The sequence below is a fragment of the Macaca thibetana genome, chromosome 14 (genome assembly GCF_024542745.1).
Source record: "Macaca thibetana thibetana isolate TM-01 chromosome 14, ASM2454274v1, whole genome shotgun sequence".
Lineage (NCBI taxonomy): Eukaryota > Metazoa > Chordata > Mammalia > Primates > Cercopithecidae > Macaca > Macaca thibetana.
Genome location: NC_065591.1, coordinates 4,210,484 through 4,221,479, shown reverse-complemented (window position 1 = coordinate 4,221,479; position 10,996 = coordinate 4,210,484). Strand labels below are relative to the sequence as shown.

General features: G+C 50.0%; 1 protein-coding gene across 5 annotated transcripts in view; it reads left to right on the top strand.

Annotated features, from left to right (window-relative positions):
• The first annotated feature begins 1,568 nt into the window (after nucleotides 1-1,568).
• Nucleotides 1,569-10,996, top strand: part of CTTN (cortactin) — a 38,697-nt gene continuing 29,269 nt past the window's right edge. For 4 of the 5 annotated variants that reach the window (XR_007719351.1, XM_050758186.1, XM_050758183.1 and 1 more), the window contains exons 1-4: nucleotides 1,569-1,660; nucleotides 8,093-8,189; nucleotides 10,117-10,203; nucleotides 10,337-10,410. Coding sequence is in view for 4 of the 5 variants with exons in the window: in XM_050758186.1 (XP_050614143.1) it covers nucleotides 10,117-10,203; nucleotides 10,337-10,410 (161 nt within the window). In the remaining variant the exon portion in view is untranslated. Of the gene's footprint in view, nucleotides 1,661-2,250; nucleotides 2,723-8,092; nucleotides 8,190-10,116; nucleotides 10,204-10,336; nucleotides 10,411-10,996 lie in introns of those variants that run through there. The other variant, XM_050758184.1, reaches the window with a different exon arrangement.

Here is a 10,996-nt window from a genome sequence, read left to right as displayed (position 1 = left end):
CAATCATCTGCCTCTCAAACCGGGATTGCCTGTGAGGAAGGCTGAGTTCTGATTTTTTTTGCCTTCGTGGTCCACAGCCACTATACTCCAGCCTGGATGAGAGAGTGAGACTCTGTCTTGAAAAAAAAAAAAATGTATATATATAGCAATATATTTTTCCTTACAGTAACATGATTATAAAACATAATTTTTACTTTTTTTCCTGGAGCAAGGGGCTCACATATGTAATCCCAGTGCAGGAGGGTCACTTATGATGTATTCATTATTGAGTTAAATAAAATATGGGACGTGTTTATTTTATACGTGTATGAAAGTAATGATTTTACCTCTAAAAAATGATCAACACCTGACATTTCCTTCTGCCACCCGCACTCCCAATTCATCCTCACATCTAACAGTTTAGCTTTCTAAATGCCTCTTGCATCTATCCACTTCTCCCCATCTTACCTGCTGCCACCAGTGGTCTGCCTGAATTGGCTACATTAGGCTCTACCTGGCCCTTCTCCCATCCATTCTCCGCACAGCAGCCAGAATGATCTCATTACAATTCAAACTTCATGATGTCTTATTTATTTATTCAGCGATGGCGGGCGGCCGGCGGGGAGGGTCTCACTATGCTGACCAGGCTGGTCTCGAACTCCTGGCCTCGGGTGATCCTCCCATGTCAGCCTCCCAAAAGGCTAGGATTACAGGCGTGGGCCACTGCTCCTGGCCCAAACTTCATGATGTCTCTTATCTGCTTAACTTCCTCCAAGGACTTCCCATGTCTCCCAGAATAAAGAGCGAGGTCCTCGCTGTGCTCTTTCGGCCTCTGCATGACCTGGCCCCTCTCACACCGCAGCTCCGCTGCACCACCAGCCCTCTGCCATGCTGAGCTGAGCCTCCTTCAGTTCCCCTGCTGCAAGACCTTTCCTGCCTCGGGGCCTCTGAACCTGCTGTTGGCCTGCCTGGAAAATTCTTCCCTCCTAACCTTGTTTACTCCTATGGGGCCTTCACATCTTAGCTAACATGTGAATCGCCCAGAGAAACCTCTGGTCTCCCAGGGGTTCAGGTCCTACCGTCTCTCCAGCACGATGGCATGAAACTCTCACTTCTTGGCATTTATCTCATTTCCCAGGTGAGTACCCATGTGGTTTAACGCTTGACTCACCTTCTAGGCTGCTAGGTCCCTGTGGCCGGGGCTCGCGTCCCTGGCACGCATGTGGCCCTTTCTGGAGGGGTGTATGGTAAGCGGACGAGGACGGCTGGGAGCGCGCGAAGAGAAGATGGAGAGATGAAGAGGCTCCCCGCTCCCGGGCTCAAGGCATGCGCATCGCCTGGGCTGGCTTCCTTCCCTCGGTCCTGAGAAGCGCCGCGGATCCTGACACCCCGCCGTGGGCTGTGTGCTTCTCAGCGCCCCTCGTCTGCGCGCGCAACGCTACTTTCGAGCGCGCTCTGCAAACTCGCCAGGGCCGGGCTCGCGTTTCGCCAGCTGCTGGCGGACCCCCGGGGCTCTTGGGGGCAGAGACGCAGGAGGGGGAGGGGTCGGGGGCGGAACCGCGCGGGGACCCGGATGCGGCCCCGCCCCCGCCCGCGGAACCGGAAGTAGAGCCTGGCGTCTGGGAGCGGCGGGCGCGGCGGGATCCAGGGCCGACCCGGGCCGGACCGACCCCAGGCGGCGGTGAGCGAGTGCGGCGTCCGCCGGAGATGCAGGCCCGGCTCTGCTTCTTCCCTCCTGTGGCGTCGCCGGGCCGCGAAAGGGGAAGGAAGCAGCGGCCGCAGCGGTCTCACCGCTCTTCCGCTCGCGGTTTCGGGGGCCGGGGCAGAGTGGCGAGGCTTTCCCGGCCTGGGGCGGGGCCGGGCGAGGGCCGGGGGTTCACGAGGGCCACGAGGACGGGTCTGGGTCCCAGGGGACAAGGGGGCACGGAAGGCTCGGGGCTGGGGTCCACGGAGGAAGGTTGGAGAGGGGCCAAAGCGGGGGTCTCAGCTCTGCGGGGAGGGTCCCTGGACCCTGGGGGGCCCCAGGGCCGGAGAGGGGCCAGGCTGGGAGGGGTCGTGGGTCCGAGGGAATAGGAGAGGGGGATGGGCTCCGAGGGAGAAGGGATTGGGGCCCGAGGGGGAGGGGCTGGGCCTGTGGGGTTCGGAGGTCCGAGCGGAGGGGGCCGGGGTTCGAGGAGCCGTGGAAGGTGGGTGTGGGGGGTCTCAAGGAAAGGGCGAGGGGTTTTAGAAGGGGGGGTCCGGGCGCAGAGGGAAAGGGATGAGATCCGAGGGGAGGGGATTGGGGTCTGACGGGAAGGGGTCCAGGCGCAGGGCTACAGGGATGGGGTCCGAGGGAAGGGAATTGGAGCTCGAGGGGAAAGGGTCGGGGCGCAGAGAAAAGGGATAGGGTCCGAGGGGAGGGGATTTGGGCTCCAAGGGAAGGGATCCGTGTGCAGGGGAAAGAGATGGGGTCCGCGGGGTCAAGGCGCCTGGGGTCCGCGGTTTGAGGGGCTCGCTGTGGGACGTGGGACGTGGCGGAGCAGCTGGAGACCCACCCGGCCTGTACCTGAGCGAAGGTTTTGCAATCAGGTCAATGGAGGCAGCGAGGCGCGGCTGCAGCTAGTCGTGAGGCTCTAAATTTGGAACCGTCCCTCCTTCGGGGTGTGTTTAAAATCACCAGAACCGTGCTTTGGGGCTTTCTGTTACGTTTCCATCACCTGGATAGTCTAACGGATGCCTGATCCTCGGCGCTGGAAGGCCTCGGGTGAGAAGGGACAGGGCTTCCTCCCACTGGAATCTGTGGACGTGTCGGGACCCTTGGGGAGGAATTCATTTTCTGCTGAGGGAAGCTCCGGAGGCATCCGATGAGCTCTCCCTGCAATCCCATGCGCTCCCTTTGGGCTCAGTGTTGACTTAGCTGCACAGGCTCTATCGGGGGGACTTCACCCACAAGGTCCTTAAGGCATGATCCAGCCCTCGAACCCGGCCGGGCCCAAGGCCGTGGTGCAGGAGGGGCTGGCCGCCTGCCCCCGTCTTCATTCCCGTGTTTGACCGTGTGGGTGAGTCACCGGCTCCAGAGCCCTGAGTCAGTCCTATTTCTCCTCTGGTTAGAGAAATATTCACCAGATACTCAAGGAACAAGGAAGAGTCTTTTAAGTGGGACTCAATAAAAAGTTGGGGAGGCAGGGTTGTTTCGATATTAGGTCCCCTAGAACTGGAAGCTAACCCTCTGCTAAATCTTACTGAAAAGAAATATCTTTTGGCCTGGGGCAGGGGTGCGGTGGCTCCCACCTGTAATCGCTGCACTTTGGGAGACCAAGGTGAGAGGATCGTTTGAGGCCAGGAGTTCCAGACTAGCCTGGGTAACATAGGGAGACCTTGTATCTACAAAAAAAAAAAAAAAAGAAAGAAAAAAAGAAATTCGCTGGGCATGCTGGTGTGCACCTGTTGTCCCAGTACTCGGGACGCTGAGGCAAAGGATCTCGAGCCCCGGAGTTGAAGGCTGCAGTGAGCTCGATCGCACCAGTGTACTCCAGCCTGGGTGACAGAGCGAGACCCTGTCCCCAGGCTGGAGTGCAGCAGCTCTTCATAGGTGCCATCTAGCACACTGCAACCTTGAACTGCTGGCCTTAAGCGATCCTCCCACCTCAACCTCCCAAGTAGCTGGGACTGCAGGCCCAGCTAAAGCTGACTTTTAATTGTAGCATTTTGATGGACCTGTTTTTAAAACACTTAAAATGACAGTGCACATAATTGGCAATTCAGATATTCAGTCTGTGCCATGCAGTAGGTGCTCTGAAAAAGGTGTCCTGAGAGTGTGAATTGCTGTGAGCACTGGTTGCTGCCTTGTGTTACAGTATTCCCATGGCCTGGGCCAGCCAAGAGCAGGGGACTGTGCTCCAGGAGCAGGCTTGGCTTTCTCTGTGGCCCAAGCCCACCCCATCTGCTCACGCACTGCTTTGAGTAAACAGAGTAAATGTTGGGGTCAGGGTTTCCCTTGAGTAAGTGTGGTGTAGGGAGTGGGCCTGTGATGGTGATTTTGGCTAAGCAAATGTCTGTTTCCTTTCTCCTCCTGCTCTGCCATAGATGCTGAGGCTAATGGAAAGTTGATGCTGGACGGATGTTTCTGTCCCGTCATTTAAAACATTCTTCGGCCGGGCTCAGTGGCTCACACCTGTAATCTCAGCACTTTGGGAGGCCGAGGGCAGGTGGATTGCTTGAGCCCAGAAGTTTCGAGATCAGCCTAGGCAACATGGAGAAACCCCATCTCTATGAAAAATAGAAAAATTAGCCGGGCACGGTGGCTCACACCTGTAATCCCAGCACTTTGGGAGGCTGAGGTGGGCAGATCATGAGGTCAGGAGATCGAGACCATCCTGGCTAACAGTGAAACCCCGTCTCTACTAAAAAAAATACGAAAAATTAGCCAGGCGTGGTGACGGGCGCCTGTAGTCCCAGCTACTCAGGAGGTTGAGGCAGGAGAATCGCTTGAACCCAGGAGGTGGAGGTTGCAGTGAGCCAAGATCACGCTATTGCACTCCAGCCTGGGCAAAAGAGTGAGACTCCGTCTCAAAAAAGAAAAAAAAGAAAAGAAAAGAAAAATTAGCTGGGTGTGGTAGTGCATTCCTATAGTCTCAGCTACTCGGGAGGCTGAGGTGGAAGGATTGCCTGAGCCTAGGATGCAGAGGTTGCAGTGAGCAGAGATTGTGCCTCTGCACTCTAGCCTGGGCCACAGTGCAAGACCCTGACTCAAAAAAAAAAAAAAGGCTGGTGGGGGGCAGTTAGGCGTGGTGGCTCATGCCTGTAATCCCAGCGCTTTGAGAGACTGAGGCTGGCAAATCACTTGAGGCCAGGAGTTGGAGATCAGCCTGTAGCAACATAATGAAACCGCATCTCTACTAAAAACATAAAAAATTAGCTGAGTGCGGTGGTACATGCCTGTAATCCCAGCTACTCAGGAAGCTGAGGCAGGAAAATCACTTGAACCTGGGAGATGGAGGTTGCAGTGAGCCAAGATGGCACCGTTGCACTCCAGTCTGGGCAACACAGCAAGACTCTGAAAAAAAAAAAAATTCTTGTATAGAGGAATTTTTCACTGTGTCTAGACAGCAAGATTACTTCACGTTTGTGCAATCTGATTTGTACACTGACATTTGCAAGGAAGGTTTAATGTTGAGGTTGGACAGAGTCATCTTCTTTTGAACCGTATTGTAACAGCTTTATTGAGGTAAAATTCACACGCCATACAATGCGTCTGTTTAATGTGTGCTGTCCACTGGTGTTTAGGATCTTCATGCAGTTGTACAACTATCACCACAATCAATTTCAGAATAATTTTGTCACCTCAAAAAGAAGCCCTTGTACCTTTTAGCCATGACTTCCCGATCCCCACCACCACCATCCGCCCAGCCCTGGGCAACCAGTAATGTATCTTTTGTCTCTGTAGATTTGTCAACTCCAGACATTTCCTAGAAATTGAATCGTATAATATGTGGTCTTTTGTGCATGGTTTTCCTTTGCGTAATAGATTTGAGGTCCCTCCACACTGCAGCAGGTGTCACTGCTGGATCCTCTTTGTGGCGGAAATAATCCGTTTGTGTTAGGTAGACCACATGCTATGTATCTATCAGTTGATGGACATTTGGAGTGTTTCCGTTTTGTGGCTGCTATGAATAGTGCTGTTCTGAACACTCATGCACAAGTTTTTCTGTGCTTATACTTTATTTCTCTTGGGCATAGACCTAGGAGTGGAGTTGCTGAGTCATACAGTACCTGAGTTTAACCTTCTGAGGAACTGCCAGACCTTTTCCATTTAACATTCCTATCAGCAGTCTATGAGGCTTCCGGTTTCTCCACACCGTTGCTGAGACTTGTCATCGTCTTTTATTTTAGTCATCCTAGTGGGTATGAGGTGGGTTCTCATTGTGGTTTTGATTTGCGTTTCCCTGATGGTTAATGACATTGAACAAACTTTTCCTGAGCTTATTGGCCATTTGTATATCTCCTCTGAAGAAATGTCTCTTCAGGTCCTTCACCCATTTTTAAATGGGGTTATTTGTCCTTTTTATTATTGAATTATAAGAGTTCCTTTTTTTTTCTTTTTGAGATGGAGTCTCACTCTGTCGCCCAGGCTGGAGTGCAGTGGCACAATCTCGGCTCACTGCAACCTCCGCCTCCCAGGTTCAAGCAATTCTCCTGCCTCAGCCTCCCGAGTAGCTGGGACTAAAGGCACACGTCACCATGCCCAGCTAATTTTTGTATTTTTGGTACAGATGGGGTTTCACCATGTTGGCCAGGATGGTCTCGATCTCTTGACCTGTTAATCCGCCTGCCTTGGCCTCCCAAAGTGCTGGGATTACAGGCGTGAGCCACCGTGCCCAGCCAAGAGTTCTTTATATATATTCTGGATATATGGTTCAAAATAGTTTTCTTTTGGGATCGTCTTGTCACCTTCTTGATGAAGCACAAAATTTTTAATTTTGTACAATTAATTTTTTTCCTCTTGTGTTTTGGTGTCGTATCTAAGAAACTATTGCCAAATTCAAAGTCACAAAAATTTACACCTTTTTAGGATTTTAGTTCATTTTTGAGTTAATTTTTCTGTGTGGTTTTGAGGTAGGGGTCTAGAGGCTTTATCTTTGGATCCACAAAATAATCAAGCCTATTTTCTATTAGTTATTTTTGTGATTTTTTTAAAATTTCAAATATTGAGAGTATAAAATTGTGGATTTGAGCCTATCCTTAGCTGCTCATGAGATTTTTATTTTTTACTTTATGATTGATTGATGTATGAGACAGGGTCTCGTCTCCCAGGCTGGAGTGCAGTGGTGTGATCATGGCTCACTGCACCCTTGAGCTCCTGGGCTCAAGCAGTTCCCCCACCTCAGCCTCCTGAGTAGCTGGGACTACAGGTATACACGACCATGTCTGGCGAATGGTTTAGGTGGAATTGTATAGATGCCTGCTGATTACACTAATAACTGTAGTAACCAGAATGCACCAAGCAATCTGTAGAAGTTAGGATTGCCAAAGGGAATTGGGGAGAGAGATGGAGCAAACAGTTGGGTCAGGAACCAGATAGGAAATTAATTGCCAGCAGGGCCAGCCAGGCACCATCCCCTAGTACCTAATGCCTGAGAAACCACTCTGCCTGTGGCCAGCTTGTTCCTAGGGACGAGGGGATTTCATTCGTCGATGAGTGATGTTTAGCAGTATGGTGTCCAGTTGAGGCTGACGTGTGGTCCTCGGGAAGGGGCCATGTGCTTGGCCACCCTCTGGGGAACTGGAGTCTTGCTCCCTGCGTGGTAACCGTATACGTCCATTAGGAATGCAGCCGCCTCCTCTTCGGCTCTCCAGCTGCTGCTGTCACGTCTTGAGACAGTCACCGTACCTGTGTTTTCTCCCGGCCATATCACGATCCTCTCAAGGAGTGTTTTTCTTATATTATTGTTTTAAAAAGCTCACAGTAACAATTCTATTTTATAATGTTATTAATTAGAATGAATAAAAAGTGAAAATCTCTCAGAATTATAGCAGACAGTAAATGCATGCTAGCAATTAAGGCGGTAATTTCTGTTTGCATTCATTAAGAAACATGATGTAGGCCGGGCATGGTGGCTCATGACTGTAATCCCAGCACTCTGGGAGGCCAAGGCAGGTGGATCACCTGAGGTCGGGAGTTTGAGACCAGCCTGACCAACATGGAGAAAACCCATCTCTACTAAAAATACAAAATTAGCCGGGCGTGGTGGCTCATGCCTGTAGTCCCAGCTACTCGGGAGGCTGAGGCAGGAGAATCGCTTGAACCCGGGAGGTGGAGGTTGCAGTGAGCCGCAGTTGTGCCACTGCACTCCAGCCTGGACAACAAAAGCAAAACTCCATCTCAAAAAACAAACAAACAAAGAATCATCATGTAGTTAGAAATCTTTTAAAACTTATTTCTTTAGTTTCTCTATGTTGAACTTTTTTATTAGTAAAATGCAAATCTTCCATCCTCATTTCAGATTTCATTACAAAACCTTGTTATATTTGGGAGGATTTCTGAAGTTTTCTAAAAAGATCTCCACACAAGGGTTTGCCCAGGCTGCTGCTCAACAGACATCCTTCTGAGCTTTTACTCTTAATCTTTTTACAGACGGAATCATTCCCCAATGCCTGGAAATTCCTCATTGGATTACTGTGTTTTAAACAGAGTTTTGTGAACAGCCTTTTATCTCCAAGCGGAAAGAAAGGTACTTGTGCGTTGTGAACATCCTAACATTCTTTTCCTGTGGATGGAAAGGGCAGAAATCCCTTTAACAGGAAGCGGGGGAGGTTGCTGTTTCTGTGGATTTACTGGGAGAGAGATGATAATTTTCTGGGAGGAAATTTCATTGTTTAAAAGATGAAGTCAGATTTCTGTTGTGTATGACTTAGAGGAGACAGTTGCAGAAAACTCTGAAATTGAGGAAGGGAACTCATTCCTGTCCTCCCTGCGGGGGAAATCTGGCCCCTTCCCCACACCATGAAAGTGGGTGGGCCCCCAGGCGCAGGACTGTGAAGCTTGCAGGTGCCTACCCCGCCCCCTGGTGAAGCTGCCTCCAGGAAGGTGAGTGGAGACTGTTCTCTGCTAATCTTTCCCTGATGAGCCTGAGAAAGTACCAGGCAGACACCTGCCTTCTTTCACCTTTGACTTGGGGTTGAAGGTTGGCCTCGCCAGCTCCGCACGGACTCCCGTCCTTTCTTGCAGCCACTTCCTCAGTGGTGGGAACCCTGGTGGGAACGCAGGCGGGCAGCCCCCTCTCCAGGGCAGCATGGTGCCATGTGGCAGCCGGAGACCGAGCATCCCGTTTCTCTTTCCTGCAGCCGTTGCTTCATTTATAAATGGGCGCGCTGGGACAAGATGGACTGGTTGTGCCTTTCAGTTCTAAGATTCTAGTTCATCTGTTCTCTAAAATCCTGGCAAAAGCAGATCACTCTGGAAATTTCTTGCCATGCTTTGGGCATTGACTTGAGGTTCCAGGGGCATTGTTGGTCCTGCTACACCCCTTGGCAGACAGTTCTTCCCCGAGAGACAAAGTCGCATCTAGAAATTTGAGAGCATGGTGCTCTGATTGGTCCCTCCCTGTCACATTGGATTTGGACTTGAGACCTAGCCAGGCTGGACGGGGAGGAGCCAGATGGGACATTCTCAAGCTGCCAAGGGCTTTTGTCCCGTTCAGATTCAGGGCGCTAGAGTCCCAACACGGCGCCTGAGGAAAAGTGAATGGGGTGTCCTCAGTTCAGACCCCTGGGCACAGCTTCTGGCTGTTTGATTTAAAATAATCTCTCAGTGGCTCTATGGCCTGTGTGAAATTTTATTACTATTTCTGTGGAAAAGGAATCAGTTCTTTTTATACGTAATTTAAAAAAAAAAAAAAACCCTTAAAAGTTTTGATGTTACCACTGCAGTTACAAGAAGAATTGTCTTGTTAGGGTTTACAGGTGTGCCATTGTTCTCTATAACAGAAAACCTTTCAGTCTTCACGGGCTGAGGAAGAAGGTGGCTGCCCACTTGCAGAGCTGCCTGATAGAGGAAAAGGTGGCGTTTTATAGTCTGTTTTCTCCCAAGTAGAGAGTAAAGCAATTCTCTGATGAATTACCTGAAACGTTTATTAAATTGTAAGTCTGAATTAGGAAAATTGTTGTTATCGTTTCAGTAAGCACTTGAAATCAAAATGGGTGCACTTTTTAAGAAATTGTGATAAAATACACGTACCGTGAGATCTACCATTGGTAACGTTTAGTGTATTTATAATATATAACACACATGGTGCATTTATTTTTGGTTAGAAACTATCATATGATTGGGCAGAACAGGAATATGTTCTTAATGAATGCAGTAAGTGCACACCCGACTTTTTTATTTTCCACAGAATTTTCTCACTTGAGTTGAAGCCAAAGAGTATTTGCAATATATTTCTGACGCCAGGGGACAGCAGTATTAGAACCCCGAGGGGAAGCTTCTTTCACTCCTGTGGTTGTCATTCAGGGTTAGGGATCATGAAGGATTGGCTGGTCCTGCAGCCTCGTCCTCCTGGGTTGCCTAGAATCTCGGTAGTTTTGGCCAAAGGGCTCATCTGCTGGCCTCTGTGGATGGCACCCTGAGGCCTCCGTAACCCTCCCCGGCCGCTCTTTCAGATGTGGAAAGCTTCAGCAGGCCACGCTGTGTCCATCGCCCAGGATGACGCGGGGGCCGATGACTGGGAGACCGACCCCGATTTTGTGGTAGGAGCCGCCAGCCTTTGCTTTCCGTTTTCATGAAGTGGAAGTGGCTCTCCTGGGTTTTTCTTTGATGGGGTGGTGGTTTGTCGGTGTCGCAGTCCAGGCTGTGAGATTTACTGGTTGGTTTTCTTTTCAGAATGATGTGAGTGAGAAGGAGCAAAGATGGGGTGCCAAGACCGTGCAGGGCTCCGGGCACCAGGAGCATATCAAGTAAGAGGCGTCGCCACCACCCTCCCGAGGGCCCCTCTGTGGGTGGAGCCCCAGGTGCAACAGGGCTCATGGTCGTCTGTGGAGGGACGGCCTGTGTGGAAACTGCTTTTATCTTCTTGACCTGATACCCATGCAGTAAATGAATATAAGACACACACACATATATGTGTGTATATGTAATGTGTGTGTTTATATGTGTATATTTAGATACTTATGTGCTCAGTAATTTTTAAATTCCCATTGCAAACAATTTCCATATTTATAATTTTAGAGTGTCTGCTTCTCAGTATTGTAGCTTTTATCAGGGAACACTTTTACCTAAGCTCTACCTTACACACGAGAGGTTTCTAAAGTATGAGATGTCTGAATAACTGAGACCTTAAATGCCCTGTCCCTGTTTTTATTATCTGGAAATGATTATGTGTTAGTCGTGGGGTACTGTGAGCTTTGTGTTCTTATCAAAAGCCCAGAGGAGGGAACTGAGTGAGCCCTGTCATTGTTTCTCACTTGGCACTATCTAAAATGCCAGCTCTTGGGGCAGTTTTTTTTTTTTTCCTCAGGAAGTGCAGATAAAAGGAACTTTTAA